Source organism: Poecile atricapillus, chromosome 10 (assembly GCF_030490865.1).
Source record: "Poecile atricapillus isolate bPoeAtr1 chromosome 10, bPoeAtr1.hap1, whole genome shotgun sequence".
Classification (NCBI taxonomy): Eukaryota; Metazoa; Chordata; class Aves; order Passeriformes; family Paridae; genus Poecile; species Poecile atricapillus.
Window position 1 is genome coordinate 15051863 of NC_081258.1, and position 17171 is coordinate 15069033.

Consider the following 17171-nt stretch of genomic DNA (forward strand, 5'->3'; position numbering starts at 1 on the left):
AGGAAAATGCTCCCATCCAGTGGCCAGGAAACATTGGATCAGCTAAACTCTATCAGATAGCCTTGCCATTAAATCTCAGTGCTGCAATGACAAATCCTGCTCTTTTGTGGCACAAAAATGCCACAAAATACCACAAAAATGAAGAGAAGTCACCAATACTTGCATTTCTGTTTCTCTAGAGAGTAATTTCAAACGTGATGCAGTTTGAATACAACTTCTGCTCCCTTTGTTAAGCTGTATTCCTTCAGAAAGATAAAGTTCTGGTGTCTTCCTGCAGAGAAGCACAGAATGGTTTGGGTTGACAAGGACCTTAAAGCTCATCTAGTCCAAATCCCCTGCCATGGAGAGGACACCTTTCACTAGCCCAGGTTGCTGTGAGCCCCATCCAACCTGGCCTGAACACTTCCAGGAATGGGGCAGCCACAGCTTCTCTGGGCAACCTGTGCCAAGGCCTCAGCACCCACACATGCCTCAAAAAAAGGTGGCATAGCCATATTTTGAGCTGAACCTCAGCAGTACCAGCTGAATGACAACAGAGACCTCCTACATGTGACCAGTTTTTCTAATAACTGCAATCATGTCTCCTGTCTGGGATACCTGGTGCAGTGTCTGCTTCAAAAAACCTCATTTCTCATGAGATAATCCCTGGATACAGACTCATTTAACACTGGAGACTATTTGCTTTATGCTGGAGGGAAGACTAAACATCTTCTGGAAAGTAATGTCTGTAACTCCAGAATTTAGCACAGTGATTAAAAAACATGATCCAGCACAATTTAAAAGGGGGGAAAAAAAAAAGTGGGGGGAACAGAAGAGTTGCACGAAGCTTCAGAGGGATATTCTAGTTAGTTATGTGCAAATAAAAGAAGGAACAATCATCTGACTTCAAGCTCAGCTTTTAGTCTCAACAGTACCCACTGAAGGAAGGATACATACTAATTTCCTGATTCCTATCTAAGTTGTTTGTTGTTTTCAGGAGAAGAAAGGCAGTATTTATGAGGAAGGTGAGGAAAAGGCCTGGATGTCCCTTGCCAGTCAGTATTTATAAAAACATGAAGCACAAAGCATGTTATCACAGCTGCAAAAGATTGCTCTTAGGCCAAAAATACTGTATCCCAGTCCCACTGATTCCTAGGATGAGTCTGACTGAGCACTGCAGAAGCTTCAAAGCACCAAAGAGATTGAGGAGCCCTACAGCAGCACCGGGGTTCCTGCAAGGTTCTCCTACAGAAAACTTTCAGATGTCTACTTTGAAGTTTCACAATATAAAATAACTTTATTGGGACTAAGCCTGCCCCAACGAATAGACTGGGTTTAATGCATCCACTTGGTAAGAGGGAACTGCCTTCACATCATGCCCTTATCACCATTAGCAGCTATGCTCCATGTCACAGGACAGGAACACGTTTCTGTTGTCATTCCCCTTCGATGCTGCACTCCTCATCATGCCAGCACAGATAGTTTGGTTTATGCAAACAAAGTGAGCCAAATCGGGGGGTTTTTGTAAATTTTTCAGCTGGGGTTTTCAGCCCAGCCATTCCTTGGCATGACTCAACACATGGCTGCAGAAGTAGCTACATCAACCCAAGAGAGCGACTGGAACGGAGTCCAGAATTAGCAGCACTTCAACCAAGTATGAAACCTATCCCACAGCCTCAATGACAATGGAAGAGACTCCCATGGTGGAGACACTTTGCTCTGGTCCCTCAGGAATGCCAGCTGCTGCTTCTGAGGGTGCACTAGCATTCCCCACAAAAGCATCTCCTGGCCTTCTAAGCTGCATAAAACACAAGGCGCTTCAGCCATCTGCAAATTCCAGTCTTGCTAGTTAACAAACTCGGGGGAAAGCAGCCTCCTTTACAATGCCTTAAAGAGCTCTCAAGTGTGTTATGTTTTATTCAGACTCAGGCTCCGAGGCTGGAGGAGGAGGAGAAGAAAGAGATCCTCCTCTGAGTGTCACTTAGGCTGGGCGACTGCGTGCAGCGCTCTGCTCTGTGTGATTAAATCTCTCCACCACCCCTGCTTGTTATTCACATCAGCATAAAAGCTATTGAGGCACCGGGCATGCTGGCATGTGGGGAACAAACAATGTGTTGTTCTCTGGTTTGAACAACCATCCCACCTCTCTCCCCTGCAGCTGATGCGAGCACAGACCCCGAGCACCGCAGAGAGCTCCCAACACGTGCTGGAAACAAACCCCTGACCTGTGTGACTGCTGCCAATCTCCTCACTCAACTGGACAGACCCAGGCAGGGGTAGGAGCCAACGCTCCGGAGGCAGAGCAGCTTTCTTGTGATCTGCTGATCAAAAAGAGCAGATTTTGGATACCAGAGCCAAGTCCCTGAATTTTATTCTGCCTGCCATGGGGGCTGCTGTAAAGCGGTCACCAAAGCCTGCACTGCAAACAAGTTAATTACTTACATTTATTTTCTTTTCACAAAAATGACTCAATCTAACATATATGCGTGGTGCTGAAGGCAGGGCACATCTCTCCAGCTTCTGTCATTTTTCAGAATAGCTGCACCTTAAAATTCTGATGTTTCTGGTGGCAGACAAGTGACATGCTGTTAGTTTTGAGAAGGAAATTAACTGGACTCGATGCTCTAAGAGGTCTTTTCCAACCTCAATGATTCCAAGAAGGTCCCCAAGAACTCTCTTCATTGCATTATCCATGCTGCATTTATGCATGATGCAGCAGTTTTGTCTAACTTAGGAGATCCCCACATGACATCAGAAAGTGTCAACTCCAAAGGAGCAGGTTGGGGACAGCAACTGTGACACATGACATAGCAAACCAGCCTAGGGCTGTGCTGGGGCTCCAATAACACCAGGTTTGCACCGTCCCAGGCATCATTCAGCCCCCAAACAACTGCAATGAGGTGATCAGAACCAACTGGTTCAAAAGAGCTGGAACAAAAAGTTTCCAGTGAAGAGATGAAGTGCGCTAAAGTCTGTGCAGGGCAGATTCCCAAGCATTCAGCACTAATTTGTTGATGTGGGGAGGAGGAATAAAGGAAGGATGAAAGAGGAAAATAAAACAGCCCTTTAATAATCCACAGCATTATAAGTATGCGCAGCCATCTGGTGTGGTGAACTTCTATAACCCAGCTTTTCGAATGGAAATAGCCAGCCCATTTTCCCTGGACAGGCACTGAGTATTCAGCTGGAATCATGCACTAAAATTACAGCAGCTACAAAAACAATAAACACAAAGCTTTTCTCTCCAGCCAGGGGTGGTTCTTCTAAGTGCAATGCTTAGGGAATAGCTGTTAAAATGGGGTAATACCACATTTCAGCTTGGATCGCTTTACATCTCTTGAAAATGTGTCAGCAACTTACAGCAGCACACAGGGGACTTTAACCATTACCTTGACTGAAAAATTGTCTATTAAGGAAGCTCAGGGTTAAGAGACCTGGACTTGGAAGGATGCAGGTGAACAGATGAGATCACCGAGTATACAGTGCTGGAGATTGCCATGAAAACAGAATGAGTTGGAAATTTCCAAAAGTATTGCTATAGCACCAGCTCACAGAAATATCTGCAGTAACTAAACTGGAAAATACCTTCCCCAGACTGTTCCTAACATCTGGGTATCCTGACATCTTCAGTGCTTTTACTCCCAAAAAAATCAAATTTGAGCTGAATGATGCCCTCTCACTCTGAACTATTTATCACCTTAAGACTTATTGGCTGTGAACTGGAGCTGAAGTCAATACATGTTTCTACGTACAAGTTCAGAGTAAGAGTTTAATTAAGAAATGGTGGTTCCTGACAGGGAGGAAAGATCTTCCCCAGGGAGGAAGAATCTCTTTCATCACACTGATTAGTGCAGTGGTGGGGGGATGAACAGATAAGCTTATAACCTCCCACGTACACACAACCCCCTCCTGCAAGCTCCAAGCTGTCGGTGCACAAGCCCTGGGCGCTTATGAGGGAATGAACAAGGGGGAGTAAATCCTAAGACAGTCTTAGCTGCCAGTCCAACTCTGCCCTGCTCCCTGGCTGTCACCAGCTCTCCTCTGCTGCTCTGGACAGCTCCTTTAACCTCCACGAGCACAGGTGAATCACAGAATTATAAAATATCCTGAGCTGGAAGGGACCCACAAGGATCAAGATGAGGAGCTGTGCTGCAAACACCAGCAATGTCCAAGCCCCAGCTGCCACACTGTCTGGCTTGACTCTCCTTTCTTCCTTACAGTCCTCTTCCTTATATTCCTCTTTCATTTTTAACCAGAATCTAACCCTGTCATAGTTTCAGAGGAGGTGAAATGATGCCTCTTTCATCTCAGCATTTCCAGGTTTAGTGCTTCCCAAGTTAGGCCAGTGTGACCCAATGCCATTCCTGGTTTTCTCTCAGAAAGCACTGTTTTGGGTAGGCAAGGTGGATATAACCCATTTTAAAGTAAACAAAACATCGGGAGACACTCTAAGTAGGCTTGCTAGGTTTACCACAATTCAGTCCTGGGTCACTGCTTAATAATTGTCTTTCCTAGCACTATTTGGGACATTCTTGTTAGAATTCAGAGCAGGATAACTGTTCTAGATCTCATTCCAACACATTTCTCTGTATTTTCTTCTCAAATTTCTTTCAGCATCCCAGCTATTCAGTGATGGAGACATTGATCCTGCTGAAAAACAAAACATGTCATTGACACTGCACCAAACTGCACACGGACAAGAAGGAAAAAGGACAAACCAAAAATCCCTAATGTAACATATTCCTAATTCTGCAGCTAAAATCTTGTATCAACGTGATCTTTTTCCCTGTTAAAATCCTACCCTGTTCTTACCTACATTGGGGCATTTCTCTTTCCAAAAGAAGATTAAAACATTTTGGTTTGCTATGTGGAATCATATTACCTACTGTTGAGCCTGGCCATTTTCAGGTTCAAAAAGACTGTGGAGAAGATCCAGGCGAGAGCCTCCAAGACAGCCAGAGGTCCTTGACACATGGCCTTCAGGAAGGGGTGAAAGGAGCTGGATTTGTTCAGCCTGACAAAGAGAAGCCTAAGAGCAATGTAATAGCATACCACATTTATTTAGAAGTAGTTACAAGGATTACAGAGCCACACAACAGGTCCAAACAGGGGCACCAGGGAGAAGCTGTGCCTTGGAAGGTCTGTATCAGGAAATACCAGGGGAAGGGTGGTGCAGCCCTGGAAAAGGTCACCGGGGAGGTGGAGGATCTTCACCCCTGAAGCCTTACAAGACTCAGGAAATCACAGCCAACATGACCTAGTGCTACTAGTGGCAACACTCCCCTGTTTCAAACTGAATGGGATTAGAGCTCTTCAAAGGTCTCTTGTAACCAAGGGTTCTATCATTCAGGTGCTTCTCTCCTCCCTGCCCTCAGCCAGCCCTGTCATATCCCATCCAGTGCAGCAGCATATCCCTCCTTCCAACACATATCCCTGCCCAAGCTCCATCCCACATGCTTAACAGGGTCAAGTGTGCCATAAATACTTCAGAAATAAACATGTGCTGATCAGCTTTGGGTAAATTTGGACTGATATTCAATTACCTTTCCTGCAGGAAGATGTTTTTTAGCTCTCTCTCCTACTGAGCCACTGACTGCAAAAAATTCACAGCTTTGAGCTTCGTAACTTTGAGTCCTTCAAATTGCTCAAACTGGGTTGACACTGACCTTAGAATTTAAATAGTTAATTCTGGAAGACTGAAAGACAGACAGCACAGTTCCATAAACTTTGCTTCCTGGGGAAATCAGGGCAAAGGCAGGGCTGCAATAGACACCCAAGGATCATCCAATCCATCCCATGGTCCCCTAAGGATCCACCACAGATGCATCACTCCTGACAGACGACTGCCTCACTTGTTCTGCAAGACAGCTTCAGAAATCCTCTGGGTAAACATTTTTTTGGAGCAAGAGACACCAGTGCTGTAAAAAGTTCAGTGTGAATCTTTTTAAGTGCCATTTAAGGCTCTTGTTTGACATAATCTGGAAAAGAGATTATTCCTCTTCCTCTTTGAAACAGCCCTTTACATATTTGCAAACTGCTATGACAACACGCTCCCTAGGCCAAACAGCCAAAAATGTTTTAGTCTTCCGGACACTGTGGTTTTTTTGAATCACAATTGTTTTTGTTGATCTTCTGTCAAGTCTCTCTGCTTGGTGTGGTGTTTTTGAAGTCTGCTGCCCAGAAGTGTCAGAGCTTCAGCTTGGCATCTGCAGCAGCCACTAAACACAGCAGGATCACTCTACACGCTGCCTTTCTGTTCATACACCTCAGTACATTCGTCTTTTCCCACAAGTATGATACTGCTCTCACATAACAGTTTGTGATTCATAGACTGATCCTTTTCTCAGAAGCCAACACCTCCTAATTTTCTGTTCTTCACCTATTTTTGTGCACTAACTTACTCTTACTTTAAAAAAAAACCAACAAACTACACCTGCTACTGAATTGCTCAAATTTGATAAGTCTATCTGGAACTCAATGTCCTTCCAATTCAATGTCAGCTGCAAATATCATGAACATACCTGCACTTCCCTCACCTGGGTTGGTCAACAAACTCCCAAATACCTCTGGACCTTCAGTCATTTCTAGAGAACCACCATAACTACCATATTTCAGTTTGTTGATGAGCCACCAGTAAGTAAATGCTACTTTTAACATGACAAGGTTTGGGGAAATACAAGATTTGGTCCCCAGGCTCTCCCTGCTTCACAGTTCATTTCCAAAAAGGAAGTTTTCGGAGACCATGGAACAGAGACCATGAATTTCTATTTCATTAAATAGCTGAAGATCTCTCCAATATCAGATCCATCCTTTCCAAGTTCCAGTGCCAAACACTAGAAGTATGGGAACTCCTATAACTTTGGAAGAGGACTTTGCCATGAAATTATTTTACATTCTCTGCCACGTGTCAAGTTCTCCTTATCTTTGCATTATCACCCTCTCGAGCAAAACACAGCAATCAGTAGCTGAAGAATGCCACCAAGAACTCCTGAAGCTTGTAAAGCTAAAAGCAAATGAAAAAAAATATAAAGGACTAAGTGTAGAGAGGTAAGAAACTGTAACCCAGGCACTCCTATTAGCACTGAGAAAACAGCATATAAAGTCTTCGGAGTCATCCCAGCTGTAATGTAACCTTTCTCACATGTGAGCCACATAATCATTCTCAAAATGATCAGACTACTAAAAAGTTTCTTAGAAATTACTCTTCAGACACAGACAAAGGTAGGAAATGCACAAATACTTTTATCAGAAAGCTCAATTCTACTTTTGGTGAGGTATAAAACCAGACTCTTTGGTTAATCACTTGAAGCGCCTGGAGCACTGGATGCGTAGGGAGTGCCGTGATTATGGAAGTCCACGAGCTGTAGACACAGAGCCAGGCACGAGTCCACACCAGCACTTCAGGGAACCCTGCAGGAACAGCAGGTGTCTCTTAACAGCCACCTCCAGAACGTTCTGCCTCTCCTTGACTTGTGTGTACGGCTCTCATGTCACCAATCAACACTAATCTGGTGCATTAGCAAAAGCTCAGTTTTCAGGAAAATCTATAAAAGCTTCCATTTGAAATAACGAAGGTATTGGAAAACATGACTGGTTTTTCTACCTTGTCAGTCACTCGGGGCAGCAGGGGGGCAAAGCAGGGGAGGTGAGACCAGAGAGAGGAGGAGCAGCTCATGCTCCAAACCAGGGAACTCAGATGCACCCACTGCCAGTCTGAACCACCCAAACAACTAATCCAGGTCCCTCTGTCTGCAGCCTCAAATCTGCAATTGCAGTCTTGTCAGATTTAGGGATTTCAGGGATTAGGTAAAGAGACTGCCAAGAAAACCTCTGGGTTTAGGAAGCACCTTTTCAGCCCTCTGGCTCATCATGAACAGAAATTCCCCAGAACAGATTTTGCAGTTGAAAAGAGATTTCAACTATGTAATATTAAAACCCTGACTTCCTACCTATGCCAAGCACACTGCTTAACTCCTCCTTCATCACATCCCAAGGAAGGAACACACTGCAAATGCTAGGGAAGTCCCAAATTCTGGTCAGAGGAAATTTGAAACACCTTTCAACACCAGATTGTTCCAAATATGTCAGGTTCAATTGCCTTTCTCTACAGCAGGGTCAATTACAGGCCACAAACTGATTTGCAGCAAGGTACATGTTCACAGCCCTTCCCCACAGAGCTCAGTTCTGATTAAACAAAAGTGGCTTTTAATCTGCACCAGGGGCAGCAGCTAGAACTACAGCCAGGTGCCAGCCCTGCAAAGCCTCAAAGCCTCAGCCTGGGGTTCAGAACAGAGTTAGGAAGATGCTGTAATTTTCTCCAGGATGCAACAGTTTTACAGCTCCACCTCAAAAGCTCACTTCAAAAATGTTTTACAGGTGCCAGCCAGTCCTCCCTGTGCTGTCCTGGTGTTGTATTTCCACACAATCATCTGGGGCCTCAGGTCCTCAGCAGAGCAGGGCCAGGAAATCCAGCTGAAGCAGTGCAAGATGTCCCAATCCACTCACCCCACAACCTGTGATAAATTCCCATGTGTGCCACAGCAGTGAGAGAACCAGAGTGCAAACACTCTGCTCAAGGGTTACACCTGGCTCAAGCCCACCACCAGGAGCAGCTGGACTTCCCACAGACTCCATCCCCAGGGTAACCATTTCCAAGGAAGGGGAGGAGGGGACAGCTGCTGCATTTAGGGACAGGCTTCCTGCAGGTCACAGCTCTTCCCAGTGCAGAATTAACACATATTCTTACTCTCTGAACCTCGGTCCTAAGTCAATGAGTGTGCAATAGCATGTCTTCCCTCAAAATACACCTCCACTAAGGTATCAGAAAAAACAACACATCTGAGGCACAGCTGAAAACCAAGGACTCAATCAGCCAAAGGTAAGAGAGGAAACGGCCCAGGCTATTTTTAGGCAAATGTAAAGAAGTCAAAGACACCAATGGTAGCTGATAGTTCAAATCCTTTCTGTTAATAACATGTATTCTGTACAGAGGCAGCTTAATATTCTTTTTCTACCCTACCAGTGTCCCTTTATCCCTACATCCCTAATTCTGCAGAAATACTATTCCACCATTAACAGGATTTTATAGGGCCCCCAGATGAAGGAATGAAAATATATGTCAAACCACAGCACTATATAAATCCTTTCCTCACAGATGTGGCTCTTGCCTTCCTCCATCCTTGTATTACATGCCATACATTGTGCACCACTTCCCCAAACCCAGTCTTTCACTCCAAAAATCTTAACCAAAGTGCGCAGCTGCTGTCCCTCACTCTGCCTTGAACCTGCAGGTACTACTGGTATGAACAGCAGCCCCAAGGAAAAAGAGCTGTGAATGAAATCATTGGGAATAAACCCACATTCCTCTTCCCCAAGGAGATTCCTTCCCTGCTTTCTTTGTTTCTAGAGGCTTTGAGGCTTAGACAGAGTTTCCACCCCATCCTGATGGCATGCACAGCTCTGTGAAATATAAACTATTAACACTGAGTGTTGCAGACTGCAGCAGTATGGAAATGGCAGGTGTAGGCAGAGAAAGATCACCCCCCTCCTTGCTTACCCTGCCCTAGCATTGGGGGCTCTCTTCACTTTGTGTTGCAACATAAGCTGAAGTACATAGTAAAAAGGCAAAAGGAGTGATTTTGCAAAAGGCCCTTGTCACACCGATTCCATTGGAGGAAGCAACCTTCAAGAAGAATCATAAGATGCAGCCAGAGCCATTTCCAAATGCATGCACTGGTTTCAAAGCCTTTTCACTGGAGAAGATGTTCCTTTACCTGTAAATTAAGTGCTTACCAATGTAGCATGCTGAGTTTTTGCAGGAGCATAGTCATTGATACATGCAGAAGGATAGAGGATTTTCCAGGTTTTAATTGAGGTTATCACATTTCCAAAGATGTCCCTTCCTCCAGAGGGAGAGATCTGGACAAACACTTCAGCTCTTGGAGATGGAGCAACACAAACACACCTATCCTCACACCCACTGAGGTGGTGCATTAAAAGAAAAGAAAGAGCAGAAGCCAAGAGAAGTCCATTTATTGGACTGGCCTCAGTGTTCTGTGCCGGGCTTGGAGAGGAGCTTTCATCCTGTTCAAGTGCTCCAGCTCTTCAAAGGCGAGCAGAGTGCCCTTTTCAGCAAAGCCCTGCGACTGCAGCTTGCCAACACTCGTTGTTCTACTTCAAAATCACCGCTTTCACACAGCCATGTGAAATGCAAAAGCACATTCCTCTGTAAATTGATGGGTTTTTACTTTTTTCCAGGCAAAGGGCTCAACAATTTATATAAAAAAACAATTCTTCCCTACACAGGAGAAAAAAGCCAGCTCTAGATTTTAGGAAAAAAAAATGCCTGCATTACTCTAAGAACAGGACTCTTGTAAAACACTTCTACCATCTAATGTGGCTCACAGGAAAAAACAGCAGCTGCTCTAAGTAAAAAGCTCTTTCTTCCCCCAAGAAGGCTAAAACATGGTTCCATAGACTTGTATGTTCATGCCAATAAGTACTGCAAATGTGTTTTAAAATCTTGCCTTCAGCTGCTCCTGTTTTTTCTGTTACACTACATTCAACAGCTTGGGCCACTCAAACTCCAGGGAAAAGAATGGAAAATTGGCCACCCTGCTGCTTTGGCACCCCTCCTCTCTTCTGGCACAGACATCAGAGGCCAAGGTGATGACTACCCTGTAAAAGCATCTAATGGGTCTAAAGACCATCTTGGCACTGCCATGGAGGGCAACTCCAGGTGTCAGTGTGGCCTTCTGGGGACCCCACAAGGGAGGGGTCCTGCTGCATCCAGACCCTCCCAGGCACTGAGCCAACGGAGAACTTCCAGAAGAATCAGGTGCACTGATTCTTGCACTGAGCTCCTCTTAGAGCAAAGAACAGCTCTACACTTTGCAAAGGTAAATCTTAAATGAAGGGGCGTACCTACCAGCTTTTCTGGCCTCTTGTACATATGGGACTTAATCTCCTGTATTAAAAAATATATAGGACCAAGGAGAATTCGAGTGCAGTAGTGCTTCTCTGCTCCTGGCTATATTTTAAACTAGCTTTGAATGTTTTCCCGAAGACATACTCCAGTCCAAATTCAGGGAAGCCGGTCTGCCTTATGCCCATCTTAAACAGGAGATGTACTACAAGAAGATCACCAGAGCTTTCCCTCTTTCAGGGCAGTTGCTACTCTTTATCCAATTTAATTAGCACATAACCTAACACCCAAAACTTAATGATATGTAACATTAAAGGTATGAACTGCAAGAAAAAAACCTGGACAGATTTCTGGGGCAAACCAAGTATAAAACAGAAAAGAAAGCTAACACGGTATGAAAGAATTGATTTTTTTTTCCTAAACTGGTATATTTTGATAAAGTAATTGTACTTTTATAATCAAAACAACAGAAGAATGATTTTTTTTTAATTACATAGGTATATGTAATTCATTTTAAGTGATCAGAAGTACAAACATGCAGGAATCACTCCAGGACTGGCAGCCAGCCAGACCTGCCACAGCATCAGTGTAAAACTTATTTCATTGCAAAACTTATGTACAAAGCCTCATCCAAAGTTTCAGAATGCTTGTCCTATACTGACTAAATTCTCCCAAAAGTGATAAGAATTATGGAGAGATTTTCTCTGATATGCAAATGTAATTTTTTTTCCTCTTATAGACCAGTTTCTACAGTAAAATACAAAAGCAGAATAGAAAGGTGAGTTGCCACTATACATTTCCAACTGTAACTTTTAGAGGAAGGAGGTTACTGAGAATAATTACAGTTTCTTTTTGTTGCTTGTGCCTTTTTTAGATTAAGTTTGTCATTTGACAGGAAATCCAACCACAGTCATCAAATTCATAATACAATGACTGATCAGTCCCTCTGGGGCGGGATGGGCGATTCAGCAACCAGCTCCCAACTGAGTCAGAAGCAGTCTGGGTTCAAGCTCTACCACATTCTCTCTCAAAATGTTGAATAAATGCAGGAAATTAATACTAAAATTTGACAAGCCTGTCACCTGTCTCCTCCACTATGTGACACAAGGGATTTGAGAGATTACAAATCCTCCACAGTCTTTTAACCAGCCCCCACAATGAGGACAATTACAAGGATACTTTGGATACACTCTGCAGACGTGCTTGGGTAAGCACTCATCCTGTAAGCACGCATCAGGTGCCTTGGAATGGCTTTATTTTTATCTTGCTTTCTGACAGGTAGCACAGGTAGTTTGTTTGCTAATGCACTGTCTGCAATCTCCATGCTTCCTGGTTCTGCTATCAGCTGCAGGCAGGAAAAACTGCTTGGGGAGAAAATGGTTTATCTTTTTACTCACACAGACTGAGTTCGTTGTTATGGGAACATCATTCATGCTACTCATCCAGAGTAACTTGGTTTTCCTGTAACTAAGGGCATTCTTCCAGCCTGAATCTATCCATACAGGACCTGCAGAGTTTACTCAACACCTGCATTTAACTTGGTGCTTTAAACTCTGAGTTAGGGCAGAAGATCATTAAGACTCTGAATGTTCAAGGAGAGAAAAGTAGAAATGCAATGCACATAAAATTTGCAAGTCAGGCCTTTCCTCTGACCTTTGGTCATTCTCTCCATCAATGTGTCTTCCATTAATTTGTCCAGCTGCTCTTCAAACTCAGGTAGATTTCCAAGGTTCATAGCCCTCATTCTCACCTTCTGAATAATCTGCATCATCAGAGAGTGTGCACGTTTGTTAGGGAACTTTCTCCTGCTAGCTTTTAGGCCAAAAGGAACAGATCCTTCAATCTTCACTGTCACTGAAGGTTTTGCCCTCCCCTATGGAACTGACCACATATTTCACATCTGTGCTTATCAGCAAACTGCTGAAACATGTGAAGGCCACTATCAAAATACAGCTGCAAAGTTCCTTCAAGAGATTTTGGTGAAGATTGTTATCAAAAACCACTGGAAAATCTAAGTCACACAAAACCAGATCATCTCCCCACAGGCTGCTAAGCCCCTTGCAGAGCTCCTACAGACTTGCAATGCCCAACTTCCTTCATATATCAAGCATGTCTCTCCTATCAATGCACCCACCAGCATCATTATTTAGAACAAGCTTTTTTGGTTATTTGATTAAGACATGTTCCCACAGCAGCACACACCAACCTCACCCAGTGTGAGCATACCACAAAAAGCTGATTCTGTTCTATGAATAGGAGAACAGCCCATGAGAGAAATGATTTGCCCAGGTCAGATATCAAGATCAGAACAATCATACACCTTAGCTAAGTTTCCCAATTTAACCATAGCATATATTATCTTCCATTTATTCCATCAGTTTTCCCAGGTGTGTAAAGCAACATAAAAGTACTGGTATTCAACAGAAGGAGAAGCTTTGAAACAGAACCAGAGCAAGCCTGTCCTAGCAGGATAATGATGGTACAATCTTCAATTCTGCGCTTTCAAATTCAAAGGAAACTAAGAATGTAATTCCAGCTTTATTCCTCAGTCAACTTTTTAAGCTATGAAGAGATCCCAGAAATCAGTTGCATCTCCAAGATTTAAATTAAAAATTAAATTAAAAATATGCCCAAACATTCTTTTTTAGGAAGTTCTAACAAAACAAGTGAAAAAGAGTGATTTTGCAGCAGGCTGCATTGAACACAGTGTCAATAGCTCACCTAACCCTTACTCAGGATGCTTAGGAAAAAAAAGCACACCAAGTTACAAAGTTAGCTGTCCTTCCTTCCTCATCCTAGCCATTACTCGAAGCAGTTCAAAAAGTATAGGAGATACAAGAGATAATCAGAGCAGTGATGTCAGCAGTACCTGAATAACCTATTGTGGGACACCTCTCCTATTGATCTGCTAATGGCCTCTTCAAACAGGCCTCACACTCCAGGAACAGAAGCCAGGGTAAGAGGGTCCCAGTCAGAAAGCAATTACATTAGCTGGACTTGAGATCACTTGTTTCTCCAAGAAAATGGAGCTGCTTCTCAGGTCAGCATGCATCTTGGCTTTTGTTCCTCTTTCAATACAGCTTTGTCCTCTGTGCCCAGGTTTTGGGGTCAGACTTTTCAAAAAGCAGGACTCTGCACTGAGACTCAGGGCACTGCTGCTGCCTGCCATGGTACAGCTTGAAAACAGCTCCCTCCTTCCCCACTGGAACTTGTCTGAGTCACAGAGCTCAAGCTGTCAGCTCCGGGCACTGTAGTTCACAGGCTTCTTTCAACGTTTCCTCTTCTGCTTCAGATCCTCAACTTTCAGATTACAGAGAAGAAAAGCAGTCATTACCATGAAACCTCTGCTCCTGCATCCATCCAAGACAGAAGCTTTCGGCAACACACTCGAGTATTCTGCCCACTCCTACTCCAAAGAAACCAGGACTTGGAGCTCCTGCCATTGCCATTAGTCTGACAAACTTACCAACAGCCTCATGTCTGACATCTTCCCACTTCTTCCAGTGTAACACAAAAAAAAGAAAAGCCATTGTCTGTGAACATCAAAAACTCGGAAGCATTTAAAAACCCAGAAGATAGCTTTAAGAGTGCTGGCAAGATTGTGGGAAACACAGCAGACACCTTTAAACCTCTGGCTCACTTTGTTTTCTCCTAGAATTTATTCACAAAGTGAGCAGCCTCTTTACTGCATCTCCTGCCAATACCTGCCTACAGTCAAGCACTGTGCAATTTAGGGGCATAGGCTTAATTACACTGGTAAATTAAAGCATCCGTTTTCCCTGGCTCTAGAGGAACAGAAAGCATCCAGGCAACAGATACAGACTGCTGGCTGACACGTATTTGCTTTCCAAGCAGTAAAGCATCAACAGCTTTCCAAACCAACCACTCATGTCACACACAGTATCCATAACAGACTCCCAAAGTGTGTAATTTGTGATGGCATAACAAGTAAAATGCCTCAGGCTTGTGCATTGACACTTCCAAAATGGAGTTTAATGCTTTCTCTGTGGCACATGGCTACCTCTGCACGTACAACCAACAAGTCTCCGTGGCCTAGTTGTAATTCACAATATTTCTCAAAACCAGTCCGTTCTGGCACAGGGACCAGTGGACATCAAAATAGATTACCCCAGGGAACCATCAAAACACTCAATTCACTCTCTCCAGATTGCTTATGGTTGCACTGAGTTTGATCAGACCCCCTTCAAATGTTAATTATTTTGGAGGAAGGGCCCTAGTCCACTCATTCTTCAAACAGAAGCCAGGCCATGCCTTTGGATATTCACACTGCCTTTCTACACATGCTTTTCAGACCTGTATTTTTATCCAGAGAATATAGACCTGCACTCAATAGTCAAGGGCATGACATGGCAAGGACATAACAATAGCAACATGCATTCCTAATGTCAACTGGGCTTCGATCAGAAGTGTGAAGATGTTATTTAGAAGTGTTTAACTTCAAACTGCTTCTTCTGAAGATCAAGAAGCACCTTCAAGCCCCACTATCATTTACAGAATGCCTAAAAATTATCCCCTAAGACTCTTCTTTCCATCCTTATCTATGAAAACTATCCTTCAATCCTCCATTTTCTCACATACCAAGCTCAGGAAGCAATGCAGATCAATTTCAGAAATAATCCCATTGCCAGATGGAAGAAGCAAGTGCCCCTTGCCTGCCATAACCCTGTCTTTCAGCAAAGCTAGTTTCCATACTACACTTGGACTTGTGTCTGAAATCAGACTAGTGATCCATGTGCCACATTTCAAACACCCTGGCACAAGTTTCAACTGCAAAGCCTCTAACAGCAGCTTACCACAGCCAAGGTCCCCCCAGCTAGAAACCCACAAACATCCCAGTTGTGTTCTACAGCAAGCTTCCTCTTTCTGTGCACACATTTTCTTTAAAGGAGCTCATTATACTGCACTGGGAACAGACAGAAAATGGGAAAGGACTTTAAAAGCCAGAATTACAGAATTTTTTTTACCCCTGCGAATGTTACCACCCACATGACAGCCAGCTTTTGGTCATCACAAAGACACACCTAGGGAGAGCTTCTTGTTTGCCTTCCCCTCAGCACACTCACCTCGCCCGAGTAGCTGTACTTTCCCTTCAGGATCTGCCGGTACAGGCGTGTGCGGTTGTCGTCCTCAAAGGGCATCGTGCCACTGAGAAGAATGTACGAGATCACCCCCAGCGCCCACATGTCCACGGAGTTCGTGTAGGGCTTCCTGACCAGGATCTCGGGAGCGATGTACTCCGGGGTCCCACACGTGGTTTTCATCAGGCAGTCGTCTCCCTTCTTCCGCGCGCTCGCCAGCCCGAAGTCCGTGATCATGATCTTGGAATCCGTTCCCGGGTGGTAGTAGAGCAGGTTCTCCGGCTTCAAGTCCCGGTGGGTGATCCCCAGCGTGTGCAGGTACCTCACCCCATCCAGCACCATCTGCAGCACCCGCGTGGCGTCCCTCTCGGTGAAGGAGCCTTTGGCGATGATGCGGTCGAAGAGCTCCCCGCCGGTGGCCAGCTCCATGACCATGTACACGCGGTCCTGGGTCTCGAACACCTCGATCAGCTGGATGATGTTGGTGTGGCGGACGCGCCGCAGGACGCTCAGCTCCGACTCGCACACCTCCCGCCCCTCCCGGTACTTGGTCTCGATCATCTTGATGGCGTAGGGCTGCTTGGTGGCCTTGTGCTCCACCCGCACCACGCGGCTGAAGCTGCCCCTCCCGATCAGCGCTTTAATGTCGTACTTGGCCGTCACTCGGGGGTCGAACTTGGCGCGGTATTTGGCCACTTTGTTCTTGCGGGGCTCGGGCTGGTGCGCGGGCAGGGGGTTCCCAGGATAGGGGTTGGTGTGATGCGGAGGGGAGGGAGAGCCAGCTTTGATGACAGCCCCGCAGTCATCTTTGATGAAATGCTTGTAGATGTCACTGTGGCCTGTGTAAGGTTCGACTTTTTTAACCAGGTCTAGCTGCACATCTTTGGGGGGCTCGGGAAGTACTTTGCTTGTCCCACAGCCCATCACTGACTGGTGTTAATTCCCTGTCAAGGCATGTTCCCAGGGGAGCATCAGCAGCAACCACAGCCGGGGCAACTCCCACATTTGAATCTTAGAAAAAGAATGAAAAGAAAAAAATAGAGAGGAATCAAGGTAGTAAAGATTCAAATGGAGGGATAAATCCAAACAATAGGCCCATGCTATCACAAATTGAGAAGATGGGATTTTCACTTCTCTCTACTACAGAACATGCACAGTGCTCTGCTGCT

The 17171-nt window shown here is 44.7% G+C and overlaps 1 protein-coding gene across 2 annotated transcripts in view; it reads right to left on the bottom strand.

Annotated features, from left to right (window-relative positions):
* The window catches only part of PSKH1 (protein serine kinase H1), a 30413-nt gene that overhangs the window by 10693 nt on the left and 2549 nt on the right, over positions 1 to 17171 (bottom strand). For both annotated transcript variants that reach the window (XM_058845598.1, XM_058845597.1), the window contains exon 3: positions 15988 to 17013. In XM_058845598.1, the coding sequence (XP_058701581.1) occupies positions 15988 to 16926 (939 nt within the window). In that variant the 5' untranslated portion in view covers positions 16927 to 17013. The remainder of the gene's footprint in view (positions 1 to 15987; positions 17014 to 17171) is intronic.